At 35.5% G+C, this 23,695-nt stretch overlaps 1 protein-coding gene across 1 annotated transcript; it reads right to left on the bottom strand.

Moving 5' to 3' along the window:
- Positions 1–1,235: 1,235 nt before the first annotated feature.
- On the bottom strand, positions 1,236–23,459 carry LOC139145884 (huntingtin-interacting protein 1-like). The gene is given in 26 exon segments (XM_070717320.1): positions 1,236–2,981; positions 5,482–5,654; positions 6,004–6,233; positions 6,839–6,939; positions 7,112–7,264; positions 7,672–7,782; positions 8,131–8,273; positions 8,760–8,867; positions 9,167–9,253; positions 9,645–9,734; positions 10,150–10,195; positions 10,197–10,640; positions 10,897–10,985; positions 11,528–11,612; positions 12,215–12,359; positions 12,970–13,133; positions 14,006–14,143; positions 14,553–14,686; positions 15,091–15,231; positions 15,384–15,445; positions 15,849–15,925; positions 16,970–17,050; positions 18,135–18,191; positions 19,019–19,161; positions 20,292–20,355; positions 23,272–23,459. Coding segments are annotated over 26 exon segments (3,285 nt in total). The 5' UTR covers positions 23,455–23,459; the 3' UTR covers positions 1,236–2,945.
- Between the last annotated feature and the right edge of the window lie 236 nt (positions 23,460–23,695).

Here is a 23,695-nt window from a genome sequence, read left to right as displayed (position 1 = left end):
GTCTCAGGGACAGATATTCAGATTTTTACAATCCTTTCCTGGTCTACCATGTGTGGGCTTATCTTTAAGCTGTTGAAAAAATAGTTTTCACCTCAATTTATTTTTAAATCAAAATTAAGTTTTGCCCATAGAGTTTAACACCGGGATAGCAGCCATTTTGTAAATTTCAACTGTCAGTAAACGTTAGGTAGTTTGTTTCTCTTGTACCAAAATTTTACACAGTGACTCCCAATTTTTATTCTTGATTTGAGAAAGAGCAGTTGAAAGTTTCGAAAAGGAGAGTTTGAGCAAAATTGAAGTAATTCAGTTTCAAGGCTACTTGTGAGATCTTGTAATTATCAATGTAACGAAAACATTTCTCCTACAATATTACAAGTAAAATTCTCAATTGACGTGGAGTCTTGCTCAAGGTTTTAAGTTTACATTGCTTTTTCAGCGTAACACATTCAAGATTTTGAGTAGTAGTGCATGTTTGTATTAAATGGTCAGTGGGTTTGACAGCAAACACCCATACTCAGTCCGGAATCATGGAGTATCACGTACATTGTCACAATGGAAGAGTTGGTGGCTATGCATCACATTTCAATACTGTCATTGTGAAGTGGTAAAGAGAAAGGAAAATACAATTAGTTTTAAACTGAAGGGTAATCTTTTTGAAATGTCACTTCATAATTAATACTTGAGTTAACAACTGCAAGGATGTAGATGTATGGTAGGCTAGAATTCCATAGTTTTGCTCTTCCATATCTACGGAAGTCAGTGGATCACTGGAACCAGTCAGATGAAGACATTTCAGTTCATTCAAGCCGGCAAAATAATTTGAATTTTAGGCTTGATACCTCAGTTAATGGGCAGATTATTACATCAATTATTCTTGCAATGAATACGTATAAATGAGAACTAGACTTGTGCTTCTTGTCGTGGGCTGACTTGCACTGATTTGTAAGCTGTTATCCAATTGGTTAGCACAATCTTACCTCTATAATTAAACAATACAAATAAACTCCCCAAGTTGCTGTGAATAGTGACAATCGACCAATCAGATATAACATTACAAACACACTGCAGGTCGGCTGCTTTTCATCAATGAAATCTCTCACAAAACCTTGATAAACACAGAGTTTAACATTCAGAGCACAGAACAGAAAACAACATCGAGATATACATAAAACATACACACCAAACATGATAGACACAAATATACCAACCAACAGAGAGATGGACAAAGACAGTCAGACACTGAGCAAGATTTATTGACACAATAATGCAGAACAAAATGAAAACAACAAACAAAATTTTTGGAATCAATCTGCTGCTTCTAGTCTGTTTGCAAGATCTTAATTGTGTAGCTTTGCAACTCTTCCTATCGGTATATGTGGATTTATTAAAAAATGAATGGGATAAATATGCTATGTTGAACATACTGTGTGAGATTTAGCAACCTTTTCAACTGTAAACAGAGCAATCACTGCCTATACGTATTTCAAAATGAAAACAAATACTGAGTGATGTGTAATCAGTACATGTAGTTGAGAATGTCTGATGAGATCAGTAAGGCCCATAAAAAATTACAGTGTGTGGATAAACCCTCACAATTACAACGCATGCAAAATTAATTATTCAGAATATCATCATTTTCAAAAGAGAAAAGTATCTTGGAACGGACATAATCTAAAATGTGATACTGTACAATGCACTTTTATTACATGATATACAACCAAAGTATGGACAAAAATCATCACAAATATGCTTTAAAAGATTTCCAAAATTGAAGCCTATGGTCCCAAACTAGGAACTGACATAAAATGATGGTAATATTTATGTATCCTGTTCTACATAAAATGAGATATTATGCCCTAAAATTTCAAACTTGAAATTATAGAATATTTTTGTTCCTTGGTTTCTTTCTTTGCGTCAAAACATCTAACCTAGTCTGCTGTTACTATTATGTATATTTACAAGCGAGGCCATATGATGCCCTTACATATCACATCCAAAGTTTCCAGAAAAATAAACTCTTGGACTATTTTGGTATCTTCTCCATTGATCAAATGGCTATTAATATTTTTGAAAACAGGGTAAGTAGTGGGATCGAAATTTTGGAACATCTCTCTGAAACATGGAGATATTCTTGGTGGAGTCAAGATATTGATTTGATCACCTGTCATGTATCAAGAGTAACAATCCACAGTCCAAACATATTTCAAGGCAGGATGAGTAAGCCCCCATCCTGTTTCTAAATTTTTTTTAGAAAATCTGAAGACTTTCATTATACACTTCAAACGACTTTCCTCATTTTCTTTGTCATGGAAAAGATGGAAGCAAGCAAGGTACTATCAATGATCAGTAATCAAGGCGTAATACTGATAACTTTGCAAAACTCTGTTTCAAGTGAGCACGATCACTCCCATAATTCTTCTTTCAACATTTTTTCACAAAGGCTGTGGAATATTTATGGTTATAGAAGATCCTACAAGGTGTATTTGGTAATGCAGTGATAAGTGCCTTCAAAAAGACAATTTAGGTTTTGCAACACTGTCAAAGAGTCATCGTATCCACCAACTCAATGAATTCATTACCTGTGTATTATGACAGGATATGAACTTATAATGTGAAATAATTATCATTATCTTCTAGTCAGTGTTCATGACTGTGCCACCTTTTATTAGAGTGAAAGTTTCATGCAGGAACACAAATAATGCCATGTAATTCATTATAAAACTACAATAGTAACCTTCTGTCAGTAAAGGATTGTTCCCCATATAATAAACTTTGTTCAAGACTGAAATGCAATAGATTAGACTCAGAAACAACTTTACAAGGCTGTTGACATCAAGATAGCATTATCTTCTTCATTGACTGGTGGTACGACTGTTGATAAAACGTGGAGTGGATATTTGACGAACGATAATTTCTGCAAAATATGCTGTTTCCATGGTGATCTATTAGTTACGAGCTGCAACATTGGCTGCTTCTTGGTCCTGTAAAAGGATGAGACAAAATAGTCAATTCTGTCAATAGTTTTGTAACTGTGATGTGCCATACTGATATGACATGAAACACAGCAAACTGATGTGACAGTCACACCATTTACAGTCTGGACAACTGTCAGTGAAGTACACAAAAGTACAACTTTCAGAATGAAGTTACATATCAAGTTTGAAAACAGACGAAATTGGCATTACCCACTGAAATGCTATTTCACACTCTAATACTAATGAGGTAATTGACTCAGTTGCATTTGTCAAAATCATAAACACCATAATTAAATCATAAACCAGTGAGTGACAATCAAATGTTTATGTTATCTTAGCAGTTAGTAAATTGGACTGATTTATTTTTGCCAAAAACAAAACAATTTATAGATATTTCACACTGTGGCTTCTTTTGATTCATTCTTGACGTCTCTATACTGTTTCTGTGCAGACCCCACCTACTTGAATGATAAAATGCTTTATATGTACACTCAGGATTCATGTTGGTGCATATTTCTCGCATGTTCATGCAAAAATATCATAGCCGCATCCGAAAAACTACATGAACACAGTCCATCTATCCATGGGTGGATAGAGGGACTGTGACAAGAAGCAGAATGCATTGCATACAGTGCAAAAGTCAAACCTACTGAAGGGCTGGAAGATCAATGATAGAGTTTACAGGGGCCAATCTGCATCAAGTACTTGCAGCTTGATGCTGTAAATCGATGTTGAAATCATTGGGACAAAAGTAGATATGTAAATTCGACAAATATAAGTTTTAATATTACTTGAGATATTCTTCCATACATGAGCATGCAAGAGAGGGACACCCTGTGACTATGAGTAAGACTATACAGACTTAGTGATACTGAACTAAAGAACATTCATAAAGATTAAGATTATAAATACAAAGTATTGATTCAACAAAAAAGAGTGTTCTTTATTGTAAAATGTGTGTCAGGATTTCAATGTCACTGTGGAGTTGAATGGTTGATTGCATACCATAGCAGTCATATACAGGACCTGATGACGAAAGCTAACCACAACTTTGCATAGAGTGAACACAAGTGGCCAGGGTTTAGCTTGAGCAATGCATTTCCCTTAAACTTGGGTTAACTACTATCATTGTCAAGGATACAGTTTTGAAAAAGTGTGAATGACATTCTATGTGTAGGTATGACTTCAAGAACACTGCAGAAACAGAAAATGTCTTTGGGAGTATTCACTGATCAGACGTAAAGTTGGCAATTGCAATGAACACAGCTAATATTCAGCCTACAACAATTTATTTGAAAATTTAGCGATAGAGGGTCTCCACAGACATTCTACCACTGCACTGGAAACAGTAAGTTGAACAAAGTTGGAAAATGATAGTGTTTTTGTGGTAATTTGATCAATTTTCATTGATGATCCAGGGTAAAGTGTGAAATGCAAAGGGACAGTTGATAAACTACGGGTAACAGTAAATGAAATTTGGAGATGATTGATTGGCTGTGAAAGGGTTAAAGGTCACACCATTCTGCATGCATTATGGGTAATCCTGGATTCTAACAGATATAGGAAATTCCCTCCCTTAAAAATATTTAACTTTTATTAAAACAACAAGGAAATTGGATCATTTTTAAAAATGTGAGTCATAAAATTGTGAAATACAAACAAAGCAAACACACAAACACTTGTGTCACACCAAATTTGTAAGACAATCTACAAATCTTTACAAAACACTGCTACATATGCTTGTCTGAGATCAGCATTCTTTTCCTACAATTTGGTATGTTTAAGTTACTTTTTCTGAAAAAAATCAATTGCTCTAAGTGTTTTGAATGATTTCTGTGGACTGACTAAATCTGCAATCAAGTTGAGCCTCTTTCTTTACAGCGTACATATTACCATATATAAATGCATATATCAAAACAGATCAAAAATGGAAATAGAAAAGTAATGTATTTTTCTTCACTTTCAAATATGATTTTCAACATTCTACAATATTAGGAAAACTGAACCTCAGAGAAACATGATTTCACAGACAGGATAACAAATTTAACATATCATATAGTGCTGCTGTAACAATAACATGATACACAATACACAGAATTACAATAGATCAAAGTGAAATACATAAAACATATCACAAATTCTTCCAACTATATTTGTCAAAGGAGGTGACAGAGAAAGGAGACCAAATATACTTTGAATGCTGCAATCTTGTATAATATTCTTGAAGATGCACACAGTTTGGTTGTGACACTGTGGAGATGATACGTAGACTGCAAGAGTGTGGAGTCAAGAAGATAGAATGGAAATGTACACAACAAAGAAACCACTATCTGCTAGGCTGATGGTACCTATTGCGGTCACAGAATGCAAACGGACCACAACACACCACAGCAAAGCATTACACAGTATGGGTTGATACCATTATGACGGGTAGGGGTGAGTAGGGTAGAGTGAACTGTGTGACATGGAGAGTGGCATGTAGTGTGTAGTTTGTTTAAATGCTAACCTCCTCGTCCCATCCTTCACTCTCCCCTGCTAGCTGATAATGCTGTTTTCTAAGGTTAGCTAGCTGTCTCCTCTCCCTCTCTAGTTTGCTTTCCAATTCTAACACTTTCACTTGGGATTCCATCTCCATTCTCTTGGTATCCATCAATGACATATTGCTGAAATCCATGGTATCTGTAAGACGGAAATTAAAAGACAAAGAATTAGAACTAAACGCTATTTTTCTGGTAGAACAACTCAGTGCTGATATTCCAAAGAAACCTAGATGAGGATGTAAGATATTTTCATGGTGCTAATCCGTTTCAGGAATGCTGATCAGACCATCGGAACATAAACACTACATTTTAATTGTTTATTCAGCATAAAGATACGCTTGGAATGCTAAAATTATACCAGTCCTAATTGTTTTGGGATCATCTGTACCATATGAAATGTAACTGTTAAACAAGCCATAACCCAGTTTTGGTTGTGTCTGATGATATTCTTACATAATTGTCATTCCATGGATCAGTAAATTTCTCACCTTGCTCTTCAATCATTTGAGCACCAGTCTTTGCAGTGGCTACAACAGTGGCTGTAGACTCAGCTACCTTTCTTGATGCGGTCTGTAGAGGGGGTAAACTCTTACTGTCTCTCTCAGCCTTGACACGGCTAGCGGCTACCAGCTGGGCAGTACTGGCAGCAATCTCATGTGAGCATGCAATTAATTCCTCAAATTTACCATTGCCTTGCAACAACTTATCTGCGGTGTCACTGCAACACAAATCATAGAGACAAAGTTATCTGTTGTGTTCCTTTTAAAGTGAATTTGAAGCAGTGCAGTAGTGACCACCATGACTGAAGGTCTTGTGAGGTCAAGCGACAAACATCTGATGCTGCTAACGTAGACAAATTTTCGCTGTCATACTTCTTTGAAAATCGAAAATTGTATTTTTCCCAATGGACTTTACACAGGGATGGCAGCCATTTTGAATTTCAAATATCAGCATGTGTTAGGTAATTTGATCTCTAGTACCAAATTTTGCATGGTGACCCATGATTATTATTCTTGATTTAGTAAGATAACAGTTGAAAGTTTCATTGAGGAAAACACATCTTTAACCAATCTGATACCAATCTGATAAAGTTAAACACTGTATACACATGAGGCTGGTCATAGTCCATATAGTTTCATCACTTTACACCTTCACTCCCACTAGAAACCAATAAATTACTATACAATAATGGAAAATGAAAACTGAAGCCACAAAGTTAAATCACACATGTTAATATACTTGAGAAGCCACGGTGTTGGCTGAAAGAAATATTTGACTGCCTGTCATATGATAAATAGACTTGTAAAGTGTAATGATACTTACACTAACACACTTGCACCCCAGCCGACAGCTTTGGATGCCGATATCAAGCCTTCCGTCCAGCGACTGTGTCTGGCGTAGAAATCCTTGGATGTTGATGTTCCCTGTCGACAAATCATACAGAGAACAATTAGAAGAATATATTCTGATCTGAGTTATGTGAAGATGAAGCATAATAGAGAAAACTAGATCTCAATAACAAAAACCAGTTCCAAAGGAGCATGAACTATGCAAGCACATTCTCATTTGGAGTTGAAATTATTGCTGTTGACTTACCCTGCCATGTTCAACAATTTCACTTTGTAAAACTTTAGATCTGTTGATCAATACTTTGATGTCTTTCATCAGTTGTGTACAGGCATCAAGTATTCTTTCATTCACCTCCAGTCTGACACCGCTGCTTTCTTCTCTTGATTTGTTCAACATTTGCTGTTATCAGAGTTAAAAAAATTAAAATGTGTGTTATGTGGAGGTGATAACTGAATTCTGAGAGTAATGAATTGTTGACCATGTTTTTATACAGATTTGAAATCCAACATTTCTCTCGTATTTTATGAGTCACATTGCAACAGACAAGTTTTTCAAAAACACTGTCATTAACCAGGTATTTCTGGTGAAAATATGCAAGATATTATGGATTGATTTTTATATAATCAAAGCTTCATACAATCATGATCGTCTGTGAAATCTTATATCAAAGTTCCTAGCCCTTTCAAGAAGCATATTTCAAGATATCCTAATCCCTATATTGACAACATCAACTTTTGGATTTGTTAGTATTTACACAAAGCAATATGTTTAATAGTTTGCATGAGGGCACCGTCTTAACCACCAACCTCAATTCTTGATACAGCTTCATCTACACAAGCTGCTGTTGTCTGCATTTCATCTTCCACTGTGTCACCAAGTTTTTGTTTTCCTACATCAGCTTCCTTAATCAGCAATTCCTATCAAAGAAACCATCCGGAATGCGTGTAATTGACCTTCAACTTAAAGTTGACCTATGAAACATTTGCTAAACATTTTAGCATATGCTATAGATGCATTTCAATACTGATATTATTATCTCAAATACATAATGAATTGCAGTAAGGTTGCAATTGTTACAAAATCTATTCTGTTTCTCACCCTAAAGAATATCATTTAAGGACACTAGCACTCTATGGATCACCAGATACAAGTTTTCATTGTTTCTAACACTACAAATTTCTAATATCTTGACATGTCAGTTTGCTACATGATATAAATTTCATCAAGGATTGAAGTTGTCCATATCAGCACTATGAAGTACTTACTTCAGCCACTGATTGGATCTGTTTTAACACAAGCTGTATCTGCATCTGTCTGTCTGACACTTTGTCTTTATTGTTCTTCTGTTTCACTTCAGCCAACAATTCCAAGGCTTTCTCACCACTTGACTTGCAAGTATCCGATAATTCTGTGCAGAAATGACAGGCGAGACTGTGTCACAACAACTTGCAAATGTCAAATGTTGTTGTTCATTGAACTATACATTAACATACTGGATTGTGTAAACAACAAATGTATGTCTTAACCTGTTCACCCCAATTCCCTGTAACAGGTCCACAATCAATATTGATAACAATGGGTTTGGGTCAAACCATGGTGGTGAAAGGGTTAAAAACAAAAAATATAAATATAAAAAACCTACATAGAAATTTTGCAGCATAACTGACATCAGTGGCCATATTCACTGGGAAAATGAGACAAGTCATAATTGCAAAAATTTTTGCCATCATTATGAGTTTTTGCCATTTTGTACACCTAGAGTTCCTGAGCCATATCTTCATCTCTGTCCATGGTTTTTCTGTTTCTCTCTGTCAGCCAATCTGTCAAAGCTAGCCCAAGTATTTACATCAACAAAGATAGTAACAATGCACACATAAACTTAACAATGACTTACTTTCCCCTTGGTCTAAGGGTGCCATGTGTGAGGTTGCTTTTCCATGTAGAATGAAATCACTGAGTGAGTGTGAAAACCCAGCCACACTTCTGATAAGTGTTGATACCACTGTAGTGGAAACAGAACGATGGTATCATTAATTTCAAACATTGATACTTGTCACATTGCAAAGTCTACAAAGTGAAGGACTGAATAAAAACTGTGATGTGAAATACTGTGACAGGTAACATGAAAATAAATACAAACACTGGTTGTTGTCATGTATAAGGTGGAAATATTCACCACAACTTATCATGAGTGTGAAAACATTGTGAACAGTCCTATCTTTTGTAGTATCATTTGTGAAGTTTGATAGGAGATAGACGTGTTATGTCTGTCATCTCTGAAGAGTAGCATCATAACCTTACCAGAGTTGTCGTCTGCAAAACCATCGTAACTTCTTTTGACTGAATTCAGAGATTGTTCCAATGATCCAAATCTTGTCAACAGATACTCTAGTAAGTAAACAACAACGCATCAAACAGTAAGTACAAAATATTGATGCCAGAACCCTGTTATTGCTTCTTTGATCAATAGTATTTTCTGTTAAAGATCAGCACATGTAGATGTTATTTTGCATTTTTTCTACAATTGCATATTTCTGCAAATATTAATCAAACATCAGAAGATTGAGCTGAAGATTTACATTTTAGGTTTTTGGTAACATCATCAACCAACATAAAAATGTTATCTTTAGTTCTATTAAAATCAACAATAATTATGAAAGCCAGATAGAGTATTGTATCCTCTTACAAATCACTTTATACACTCCCACTCATACTCACACACACATCCACGCAACATACATACATACACACTCTCTCTCTCCCACACACACATACACACCTGCTGTACATGTGGCTGCTGAAAACTGAGGGTTCTCCATTTCTTCAAGTGCTTTCTTAATCACATCTTCAGCTTCTTCAACTGAATTCACTGTCAAAAGAATTTTGAGTCCAAAACTCAGTCACTCAAAACGTTTAATATTCTTAATAATGAAAATAAACACCTGTAACACATTATTACTGTTCACATAGTATATTTGCTGATGTCTTTAACACATTAATCTGGCTCCCTGCATGATATCAATGTATTACTGTTTACAGATTCTATTCATTTTGGCGTTTTAATCAACTTTATTATCAGATGCTCACCTCCATAAAACACGATAATTCAATGTGTTTGTATGTACAATCATAGTACATTTATCTAATCCTCTAAAATACTTTTAAATCACCAATGAACAAAGATACTGTTTCACTCAGACAAACTAGTACATGTAAATTGTACACTCCATTGCACAAACATTACACTTAGCATCCTGAAAGAAAAGCACACAAGTTAACTTTACCTAACACAGTATAGGAATCCTCTTCCATCTTCTTTTTCAATCTTTCTTTCAGCTGCCTGTCTGTCAGCGATTGCTTTTTGTAATTCTGCTGCTTGTCTCCTCAATTCATCTTCTGACATGGTTTTCTCTGATACAGTTTTCTCCAATATTGCCATCCTTTTCTTCAAATCATCCTCTGCAGCAAGTCTTTCATTGACTGTCTTCTGCAGCCCCTCCTCAGCCATTTTCAGTCCCTTTTCTGTCACAATTTTAGCTTCCAGTGAATTTTGTAAATGATCAATTTCTTTCCTGTAAGTGTCCTCTGTTTCTGACTTGACTAATAATGTCTTTTCTAAGTCTTCATTTTGTTTGATCAATGCTTCATGAACCGTTTCTTTCTCTTTGACCGCAGTCTGCAGCTGTTCAATCATTTCCTCTGCATCTTGATGTTTCTTATCATTTTCTTCTGATATCTTGGTGACAGCTGTCAGTTGTTTGGCTGTTTCCGCATTCTTTGTTGGTGTAATAAAAATATGTACTATTACAATTTAAGGTGTTTTGAACAAAAAGCAGAGTTTGATGATCGACTATCATATGATTACTGACTTTTAAAGACACTGATACATTTTGTGCATGAAATGACAATTAAGGACTAGGGAATTTCCCTATTATTTTATGTCATGTTCTCTTACAATAGAAACAATTCATGATAAAACACATTAGTTGGTGTCAAAGTTCAAAGGCCACTGAGTGTATTTCTTTTCTCACCTTTCTAAGCAGTTGTAAATGCTCTTCTCTGAGACTGGTGTATACATCTTTCATTTTCTTAAATTTCTCTTCATTGACTTTAGCTTTTTCTGCAAAAACAAAGACATTCATGAAACTCTATTACAGATGATGCATTTGTGTGTAATATATTTGTTAAATTTCCTTCCTTGAATACAACAATGTTGATTAAATTTGCCAAATATCACTAGACATAATAAGAGATATCCCAAACACAAATATATCCTACTGTGGTTTTACGACTTATCCGGACACCAAACTTGCTAATTACCCAGCAACTTCGCTGATGATATTGAGACTTTGATCAGTAATTACCACAGTAATGGTAGAAAGCAACAGCACTAAAATGGCAAGCACATTCAAGTATTGTAATATTCTATTTTGTAAAATGTATTCATTACAAACATATCAGTTCCAACATGATCTACGGTTTAATATCTGTCTCTAAAAGTTTTCAAAGAAAGTCGGTAATTGAAATAATTTCAGCAAGCACAAGATAACACTACTGCCTACTAGTAAACAACATCAAAATAATCAATTTGTACATATTGTTGAATTTTTCACTCTGGGAACATGAATTATTTTGAAATCACCTATCATTGTGTCAACTTACTTTCAAGCTCTACAACTTTTTCTTGTGGTACTTTACTTGCCATTGCGGTGGACTGCTCTAGCTGTTTCCTTAAAACCATTACTTCCTGTTTACAAAACAATATTACAAAATATGTACATTACCATACTGAATGAAACTTTCAATCTGTACAGTATGGAGATAAATGACATTGTATCTTTTATGTGGTATACTATGTACTGTGTCTGGTCAAATGAGATCATATCATAGTCTCTTGTACATTACTCAGGTTTAATTCCTTATCTGACACTGATCTTGATGTGCACTTGATGGTCTACCCATGATACTGACAGGTTCACAGACCCAACATAGTATTTCACCAAAACTTAGAGCTTATAACATTTATCTAGGTTTTTTATCTGTACATTTAATTACTTCTGTGATTGGTTACTAATGACATATTTGGAAACATTTTTGCCCACTGTGTTAGAGACTGCAACACTGAAAGCTATCTGAGGAAACAAAGCCAAACACTACATATCACATAGCAGACCTGTCCTATTTTAACTCACATAAACACACACACACACACATAAATACACACACACACACACACACACACACACACACAAATACACACACACATATACAGACACACAAATACACACACACATACACACATACAGACACAGACACAAATATACCCATTATTACATAGACAGGGCTAACCTCCTCTCTTTGTTGAAGTAACTCTTCCACATTCTCTAACTTTCTTTTCAAACCATCGATAAGTCTTTGGTCCACATCTTTCATCTCATTCATCTGTCTTCTCAGAATGGCAAGATCTCGCCTGAGTTGTTCAATTTCATCATCCCTGAATAAAACAAAGAACATATTGTTATCAAATGATATCATCCGTAACTGAAGAGATACTGATGACAAAATCAGAGAAAAGTTACAGAGTTACAAACAAATGTTCTGTCCTAAAAACTTTGTCATAAAAAGTTCAGTTTTGAAGCTTTGAAAGCAGCATCCCTACGATACGCACAGTTTCAAAGAACTTGGAAATAGAACTGTTTACATTTTTTTTTGTCACTGATTAAAGCAGATTTATGCCACATTTTTCTCAAAACAAATTTTGCAGATGCTATGAGCTTGAGTCAAAGCTCACTGTACACTTGAAATGTATGTCTGGAATTACTTGCGCAGTCCTAAATCCATTTCTTGACATTAATTTTAAATCACTGACATTCCCATCACATGGACTGACAGTCAATTTCAGCACAGATTTCAGAGCTAGATTAAATGTACAGATCGCCTCCATCTATGCACGATGGTTTTCATTAGCAACAATGGTTGTTGAAGAGAATATTTCAGTTTTCTCATTATTATTATTACAACGATCATCAGATTTCACTTTTACAGTTCAACAAAGCTTTGTGGAGTGTGGACGGCATAAAAGGAGTGTTAATGACGTCTCTTACCGTTCATCTCTGGTTGGTTGTGGGAATGGTGGTAATGGAGGAGCATGCTGTCCATTGGTAGTTGCACCAAAGTTGTCGTTTTCAAAGATGTTGGCAACTTTTGTGTTGTCACTGAAGGTGTCGATGCTTTGCTCAAACATGACCAGTGTCTCATCTACTGGAGTCTGGTATGGATGAAATCATGTCAATGTCAATGTCAGATACACTATTGTTATGCAAATTTTATGCTGTTCATCACTGCTACAAGTATCAGAGCAAACCAAATGCAAGGTCACATGTCAGTGTCACTGAGAGACGTCTACTCTATTGTTGGACATGCAGTGCTACCCATAAGTAAATAATCATTCCTTGGAAACATTCAACAATAAACATCTTCAAAATTCCATTTGTTGCCATTGTCAAATGATGACCTTAAAGTCTGTCTATTAATCAGTTGTTCTTGCTGATAAAATTTTCTTGTCAATGTAGACATTGTGCTAAGTATACAGAGTATAGATATTCAATGCATTCGGCGATAAATTTTTAAAGACATGCAAACACAAACATTCACAAAAATCATGCAACATAGGAGCAGATCTAACACCTTCACCCCTTTAACTGTATCTCATTCAACAGATCAAAATAATAAGGGAGTGGACTTGAAGAATTCTATTCCCACCTTTGACTAGTGTGTTCAAAGTGCTTGGTTCAGTGAATGGAAGAGGTGTGGTGTGTTTACTGTGCACAGACTTGTACACCCTGTGACCTGTGATTGGTATGTTCTACTGACTGAGAGTGATTTGTGTGACTGTAAAACCAGGTTATACCATTTACTAAAAGGTGGTGGTACTATCTCGGGTGATTGAAGAAATGTCTCGACCCCAAATACTTTAAAACTATGAAGATGAACAGACAAACATCACCTGAAATATTGGTGGAATGATCCATGGCTTACTGTGATTATAATTTTAATAGGACCATTCCATTATTTTGAAGGGGTGAAAGAGTTTGAAATGCTACCTGGGATGGGGTGAAATGAAAATGAAGTGATACTGACTCTGCTTTGACTGCTGGTGTTACTCACTGTTGGACTTTCTGGTGTCATGACGCTGTCAACATCATCATCGTGCGCCATGACAACCACCGGACTAACATGAGTGTTGTAATCTGAAGCTATCAAGAAGTTTGGTGGGTTCTGAAAAATATGAGGAACACATATTACAAAGTTGTAGACAACATATTTTGTGTCAATATTCCTTGTGGTCTCTATCAATAATTCATTATTCCTCTTTCAACTTAGGTACCTCTTTGTCATCATAACCTGAGACCATACTGGTTTCTAGTACAAACACAAATAAACAGTCCGTATTTTATGTTACCAATTGTTCCGTAAAATTATATGTAATGCACAACACAAAGTTTCATTGGTGTATGAAAATTTACTTGACTAATAACCAATGAATATAGTCTTTTCAAATGCCGTGAAGAATATATATATATCTGTAAGACTGTCAATGGTTCTTCTCTAAATTTCTCTGACAGTGAATTCTTGTTTACAGTAATTATTTTGTTGAATTACTGAATAATATAAGTTTGATACTTACTGCTGGAAGAGTGGGAACTTGAATAAGTCTTTTGAAGTATTGCAGATTGCTGGCTTTGCGAAAGAATTCTTTCAAGGCTTTGAACTGCTGTCGAAATCTTTCCCTGTGTCCTGACAAGGTGTCTGGTGGAAGACCTGATGTAAGACAATAAAAAATCATTAACAAAAGCCACAAAACTGAGTTATGGTCTGTGTTTCCATGAAATGCTTTCTCAGTCAAAAATAAACAGAATATTGACTTATCTAGTTATAATGTAGAAGAATTGCACATTTGTGATAGTCATATTGATCGTTTAAGGACTAAAAAATTCAACAACATACATAATGAACTGTACACCTGTAATTCTAGACATTGTGTACATCTCTTAAACATAAATATCAAACTTCTTAATTACTCACTTACTACCTACTCAGTTTCTCAAAACTAAAGCAAAGTTACACTGATAAAATTGTTTATCCAGTAGAACTACAGAATATGATCACAACAATCCAACATTGTAGCAATGCCACAGCCTTATAAAATCACTGAAGACACTTACAGGCATGTAATTTGAAGAGTATCTTCACACTGAGGTCGTAGAGGGCGCTAGAATCTTGTATCATGGGTATCAGAGGAGCCAATCTGCACTGTCCAGTGGATGTCATGGAGTTTGATCTTGCCGGATCAAATGAATTGAACACTGCAAAGTAAATGTCAGAGATGATTCAAAAACACTAATCAACCTTGGTATTTACAACTGGTGAGGCAAATTGGTTATCTGTACTTTGCGGTATTTTTTGTGATAATGACACATCAGAAACTACTGTTCAGTATTACGGAAATGTGACTTACCGGCATCTTGGGTTGCTAGGACAGCATCTAGGTAATCAAAGAGTTCAACTGACAACTGAAAACTGGACAGAAGAATAGAGGAATCAATTTAAACAAACTTGAAAAGTTTATTCAACGAATGAAAATACGATGTGTGGCAAACTATCATGTCCTTGTTCATTTCATGATTTACAATGCAATGTATTTTTTACTGAAAGTGACCTTGTTGTTGCCTTCAACAGAGCTTACAAGTATGGCAAGAACTTCAATGATGACACAACATAAACAGACCACCTCTACCTAGCCTGTATAACAGTCAGTCATATCACTGAATTGTTTGGTCAGCCTTGCAAGGCCCTGAAGGGTAGCTGATATGAGAGTTTGAAGGTTATCCAATATGCCAGTCTGAAGGGTATCTGATATTTATCTGAAGGGTGGCTGATATCATGCCATCCTACTTTTGAGAGACGTCTTGGAGTTACTTACAAGTTATTGACATCTCCTTCAGCAATCTGATCAAGTTCATCGGCTGACATCTGAAGATTGCCAGGCATTTTGGGATTCTGTCAAAACAATGATAGGGGTACAGTCATGGGCAAGTTGTCATAGCAACATATATTTTGAGAAGTCCACCTACTTACTCTGAAAAGTCTACAAAATTGTAATCTGATAAAAATTAAAATTCAACAATTCAAAGATAAGAATCAACTTGACCCTACAAATGGCAATGTCACAACCAAGGGCAGTTAGACAAGTTAATCCATATCTAAAATAATCAAAGATGTACACAGGTACTGAAACATGAATGAGATACTTCCCAATGGATTACACTGAGAATTAACAGAAACCCACTTCCACCATCATCGTTCCAGGAAAGCATTGCAAATGTCCAAGTCGAAGGAACTGGCTTCAATGGTGTGACAAATTTTGTTGTCACAATGCTTCATTCAGTGTCATTCATTTTCATATACAACATCAGTATAAGTAAACAATTACGCTGATTCAATATTTTGTTTTACTGCCAACTATCTTTCTGTGGTACCTTGTCTCACTTACAAAGGACAGTCTACAAAGCTACCAATACACTATTACTATCTCCTCACACAGCATCTTGTAGAAATATTGGCCATGGAACATTACGCTGCTTCAGATTTATGATGGAGATTTTGCTACCCTTATCCTGCCAAGTTCATGTGTCACTGTCAGGTAAAATTGGTTAAAACCAGTGAAGCATAACATGTCCTTATGTTGCATTTTAACAATGATCTGAACATTTGAAGGCCCCTGAAAACACAGATACTGATATAACATGATTTTGAAACCTGCTATAGACATACTATGCAAATTAGGTGACCTGGCATGGTAAGGGTTAAAATTGACACTAATATTTTGGATGCCTGCTCAGAAGAGAGAATGATAGTATTGCTCCATTTCCAGATCTCATAAGAACTTATCAATCAGACAGTAGTGAATGGAATCGCATTATGGCTGAAAACATTTCTTAAGATTTTAGTCCAATATAAAAGACACTCCAAAATATTTGAACTGAATAGCAGAGAGTGATATTCAAAGTTACACAGAAAATAAAGAATTATTTAGATACTCACTTTCAAATGAAACTCTAGTTTAGTGATAATCAACAAGGTGTATGCTGCGATGAGTTTACCATATCCCTCTTGTAGATGACCCTGCAGAGAAAATTACAATTGTTGGTTATATCAGTGCAAAGAAATCAATAGTGCACTTATGTCTATAGATAAATTTAGTCCAATTGCAAAAACATCCAAACTGAGGTTTTGAAATGACCGGTGATGTGAACTACCTATATGTTAAAACTTGATAATTGTGTAATCCAGTCTCTTGGGAACTCCTTATTAGAAAAGTTCCATATTAGATGGTAAAATTATACTGAAATTGTAGCTTTTGGCTTGAGAATTCTCTGTGCATTGTCAATTGATCTGCACAGTAAAAGGGCAAATGCACTAACTCATTACAAGTGTGATGTATCCTGTAAATTGAGAGGATAATTCATCCATTCAATTCAATACTCTTGATTCATTGAACACAGGCCAGCAATAAACCTTGGTGGCAAGTAATGTACCATTGAGAACAGTATTGATGTTCTTCAATGAAGAACTATGGATGATATGTTTAATTCCCACAATGGAAATTGTCAATGACTGAAATATATGATGTATTTTACAGAATTCCTCATTTCCATCATACCTTTAGGGACAATTCAGAATATCGGTACCTGATATTTATTGTGATTAGAAAGCTAAAGTATTCCTATCAATACAATGCCAGTAAATCTACATGTAGTTCATATTTGGCAATCCCTGTCGGCAGTACCATAGCATAACTGTGGTGGTCCTGCAAACATTTCTGTCACATGAATTCCATGAATATACAGCATCCCCCCTTTTCAAACAGATCAGAGGAGTAGGTCATTCCAGGGCTAATTAAACTTGATAGTACGGTACTCTGTACCACATTTCAGATCAGAGGATATGCTCATCCCTAAATTATTATTGTCTTTGATGGAAACTCTTCACCATGGAGTCACTACTAAATTGTCAATAATATATACTAAGTTATTAGAAGAGACAATTAATTCTGCCTGATAGTTGTTCAATGACAGATGGTGTCAGATACTTGATAGGGAATACTGAAGAACATCAATGTCCATTTCACTCTTTGCTAATTTCACAAGTAAGATGAGGTGACATTCAGTTGATATACATTGCAAGAGTGACATGACATGATACTTACCCACATCTTTCCAAGGTCTTCAATGTGTGTTTTGTATTTCTGTGAATCTGTCAAGGCCTGGAATAAAATACATGTAGTATTACATCATTGTCTCCAGGCAGCAAATGCCATGGATGGAAGACCTCTACAATTACTTGCTAGCTTACATGTACACCTCTGGGGAATTTTAGAGAACACATTGGAATAGACAAGAATATGGAATGAAAAGCAAGTCTAGAAAAAGATGAGAAAACTTCATCTCATGATTTATCCCTCAAATTCTGTAGAAATTTCTGGAGGTTAAAATTCATATGTCTGCAATATTTGTTTTTCTATTCTGCATATCTCAATCATTCACTACAATTTATACTTGAATTTGGTTAAAATATAATAAGATATGGATGAGAGTTGACATCAAAGCTTTGGGCACTGCAATGCATGTAATCAATTACTGCCACAGCACAGTAATTGATTACATGCATTGCAAATAAATGGTGCCTAGAGTAGAATACAAATAGAGGAAAGTGTACTGATCCGCTTACAGCGGCTTTGATGGTTTCATCAGATATTTGATCAATGCTGGTTCTGTCTCTTCAGTAACAGAGATATTTACTATTCATCAATATGACAGATGGAAAGTTATAATGGAACAAGGAAACAGGGCAAGGAAGACATCTGTACTCTGACGTTTGTTGATGATACCAGTGGTTACCATGGCAACAAATGAAGCACATGCTGCTGTGCCATAGATCTAGTATACTGCATGTTGAAAATAAATGTTTGCCAGTGTGGAATGAGAACACAATGAGTATCTACAAATAAAATTTAATGATAAAAACCAATCAATATCTGATATGGCTGTATGGCCGACTTGTCAATTATATGTACATGTATTTGTAACTTACATTTGGATGTCCTTCACGGAGTACTTTATGACACACATGGCAGAATTTCCAACACACTATAGGATTTCCTTGAAGTGGAAGTTTACCACACACAGACCAGTATGTGCCAGCTCCTTTCTCTTGAAATGTACCAATAATGGCACGTACATTGCAGTCAAGGAAGAAATCAACACCCAATTCTGAACGCTATCTGAGCTCTAATGGTAACCCTAGCTGTTTACTTAGAAAATGATATTTCCTGGTGTAAAATGCCAAGCCAATATGAACACCAATTGTAAATTATCATAAAAAGGGGGTGATATTCTCAAATTACAAGTTCAAAAGAAGTGAAAATTCACATTAGACACATTTTGAACATGGCATCATACTGTACGTGCATATCACAACTTGGATATGAAATGAATTTTGATTGATCAGCTGTAATGTCAACCAAATTGGTAACTATATTGTAATCATTTTACAAAATGGATTTTTCATGTTGAATGAACATGTCAGATAATACTTCCTGAATGAGATACATTATTACACTGGGAAAAAGTAGTCCTTCAATTACGGTAATGATAAAATATCCAAAAAGAAACTACGCTGAAATGTAACTAACAGGGTGATCTCAAAAGGTATAAAGCCCTTGGTATTTGATGTTTTGTATATATCTGTACAAACAGTGTTGATGCAATGGTGTGATGTAAGTGTCAAGCATATCGTCAGCACTGTACCGTACATGTAAATCATGGTTTGAAGTTTGCTAAATGGGAGCCAAAAGATTTATTTGTGGTGAATACAACACTGCTTATGCAAGCATTGCTTTCTTCATTCATTCTGTATGAAGGAAGTACTGCTGGATATTTTCCCATCCAATCTTCCAGCATGGTTTCCGAATGATGATCAATTACATCTAAACAGTATAGAAACTGACATAGACTGCCACTTAGTATGTAACATATCTGACATGCAAGAATTCTCTTTAAGAAAACAATGGGAAACCCTTTCACATCAAATGCATTGGCAGAGGGCTGTGTAGCCTAGATTCTATTTGTCCGCTTGTCTCCGTACCTCCGACCCACTCCACTGGGTCAGAGGTACGGAGGCAAGCGGACGAATAGAATCTAGGTTAAGGGATGTGACACTTGGAAAAAATCTTCAGTTGATTCTGGAGTCTCAATAATCTTGCCTGCAGTTTGACAGCTCATTGTCCCTACACTCCAGTTTTTACCTGTACAAGAATGGTGACACTGTACATCAAACATAAATTCATCCAATATTGAAAGGATATTTCTGCAGTGTTTTTCTTTGACTGGTACTTCATTTGAGTTGATAGCTTTGTTAATACTGGTGGTCTGTAAAAATGAAATAACAAAGAAATATCATTATTGTTTACTTGAGTTTACATACACAATATACTTTTAGCAAAATCCATGTTGACAGCACCTGTTGTATGAACAACTCATGTCTGTTAGGCTATACATGTATTTATATGTTGCATGTACAGTTTGTGATTTTCATGTTCAAATAAATTATGTGAGTATCCGTAATATATGTTACATTTATAAAATGTATGATTTGAAAGGATGACTCCCTGTAACGCTGACAGTGTTTTAAGTGACCATGATCTGGCTCCTTCCAAATACTTGCAGCTTTCTACATAAACTACACAACTTCACTGTTTGAGTTGTCAGATATAAAGTTGACTTGAATCCAAAACCATCATTTATTGTGCAATCTACTTTGACACCCCTGAATGCATGCAGGCACTTGAGACATCTGTTGTTTGTTTCAACAGCACAAAGTGCATCACAATTTTCACATATGCAGTTCAGTATCCAGTTTGCACAATATTGAGTAATGTCTACATTTTGTTTGCTTCACAGGGCATCAATGACATCAAGCTCACTTGAAGGTACTTCCATGTACGCCTGTGTTTTAGTGCCAAGAATTCAGATTATTGTAGTGAATACCACAGAATCAAGTATTTTTATGATGGTACCTGTCACAAAATCAACCATTAATATGGATTACACCATTGTTACACTGCCTGCCCTTCAATATCTTCATCTGAAGGACATAGCATTGTTATTCTTATGTAATCCTACACAGTATAAATCATATCTTGTATACTAGTAGGTCATAAAATCAATTCTGTAAATTATTCATGATGATACACATGAACAAAGCTGCTTTGTTCACTGTAATACAATGTTTGCATGGTACATTTCTGGGATACATACAAATGTGTTTTCTAAGAAGACATTTTTGGATTGAGAGACTTTTTCCAAATATTTATACTGGCAGATTCTTGCATTGATTCCTTAAATTTCAAATACCATACTAATATCTTCAAGCATTTGGTATTTAGATATGTGGATAGGATACTGTATCCCTGGGTACAACTCTCAATCCTAGCATTGTATTGGTGTGGTGGTAGGATACTGTGAACACAGACCTGTATGCAGATCTCGAGATACATCTACTTATACAGTATGCAGCTTTGCTCGAGAAACATACATGTACATATCAATTGTGCTGTTACTGAACTTGTATATGTTACCAGGGTAACATAAACAGAACAATACACATCAATATTATCCATTCAATTTGAAATTTGCTGATTTTTTTTTTATGCAAACGAACAATGCGCCGTATCTGTGATCACAATCTAAAAGATATTACACAAAGTTCTTTCCACATGTATGAAAATGCCTTGGGGCTGTAAGATCTCATTCCCATTGCAAAGTCTCTCCAACATTCCAGACATGGAAAACAGCTTTTTCTGCCTCTCTGAATGAAATACAAAACCAACAGAGACCTTGAAGTCAGTTCAATAAACATTCAAAACAGCATACCAGTACTTGTGAACCAGACCATGCAATGCGACTACTTCACACAGAAGACAAAATGTGTAGTCAGCTATACAATGTATACATTACAAGTAAACGTCTAGCAGACGTCTTGATAGCAATCAGAAACGTTGTAAACAAATTAGCAATAACCATTTTGATCTATATTCCCTCATTCTGAAAAAAAAAAATCACCATACTATGAACTATGTGTTCTCTTTAAAACTTCTAAAATGGAAGTTTCACAAAGTTTAAGGCACAAACCTTGACATTACTGTAACATGTATCCGAGCTACTAGTACCGGTATACCGGTACCATAACAGAACATCAGTAAATTACTGTTACTTTAGTGAAGAATTATGGGTTGCTACATTGAAGTTTTTGAGTTGTTCGAAGAAGAATGATTATATTGCTAGTAATTTTGTACTTCTTGAACCCATGTAAGCAATGTGTACTCAAAATAAAAGAAAAATTGCGCATATCACTTTCCATCAATTTCAAACCATAATTTCAAATTACTGACATGACAAGATGCTGACAGCCTTGAATATTTTCAACAAGGTAATCTCTATCAGATGTTGTTCTATGAAAGGTTTTGTATTAGATACTTTACCCAAACAGTGCTCAATTTACAGTAAACACCTCTTGTACATGGCAGATTTTCAGACATAACAATTTCCTTCTGCTTACACAAGTTTTCTCACCAAAGAGCCAAGTACATAACCCTACAGCTGATTCCAACCTTCATAGCTTAATGTGCAACAAGAAGAAATGATGGCACGTTTGTTGCTGCAGAAGATACATATTTTGCATTATTTGACTGACTATTCACATGTATATAAACAGTATTTGACAGCCACACTTTCACACTAGCTGTAGATATAGGTCCAGAAACTTTCCATAGTTTTGATACACTACCCCAAAACTTACGTAAGTTTTAAACGGCATACCAAAACAACAGAGTTCATTTTCAAGGCTATAATATTTCTCACATTCAATATCACATTGAGAAATTTATATATTTTTTCCATGTCTTTTTCAGTTATGCAGCATGAAGTTACTCGTCCCTCAAAACAATTTAATCATCATACTATTTACACTTCCAGAATTACAGCTTTACAAAAGACCTTGTAGAGTGGAAATATATGGGACTTGGTTGACAGGTATACAACTGTTACCCAATAAATTTCCCTTTCCGATAAGTTGTTCTAAAGATAATGAAGCCTAGTAACAGCATTTCCTTTGTTCCGAAAATTTTCTGATTTGTTGAACAACACTCAAAAAGAAACTACTGATGAAAATGCCATACATTTGAAAAGAAATCAATTTTACAAACTGATTTTTAAGCAATCAAAAGTGATGGTTGCTGACAAAACTGCAACCAGTATCTCCAGAGATCCCATTGATGATAATCCTACCAGTTTCTGTAAAGCCTTGACACTGATCGCATTGCTATTATCCTTGTCACCAGTTCCATTCTTCTTCTCATCAACACGCTCCAAAGCTTTGCTGACCACGATCTGAGACGTTTCTTTATCACCAACAACATCCTCTTCCAAGTCAGAGTCAGGTAGCTCTTCCAATCTTGTCCTTCTAGGCATGTTGAGTTTCACAACAAATGAAGGACTTCACAGACACAAGCTGAGAAGCAGAAAGCTGCTGTCTGGTGATCTTCAAACACAAATGTCTGAGCTCCAGGACCCGGCCAGTCTTCTAAATAATTTGTTATCAACTGTATATGATTACATAAACAGACTGTATCCTATGCTGAGGGTTTCCTGTTTTGCTGTTCTTTCCACCTTCCAGCCCAGTGCATGGACAGTCTTTACAACCTACACTATA

This window comes from Ptychodera flava, chromosome 12 (assembly GCF_041260155.1).
Source record: "Ptychodera flava strain L36383 chromosome 12, AS_Pfla_20210202, whole genome shotgun sequence".
Lineage (NCBI taxonomy): Eukaryota > Metazoa > Hemichordata > Enteropneusta > Ptychoderidae > Ptychodera > Ptychodera flava.
This window is presented reverse-complemented; position numbering and strand designations above follow the sequence as displayed.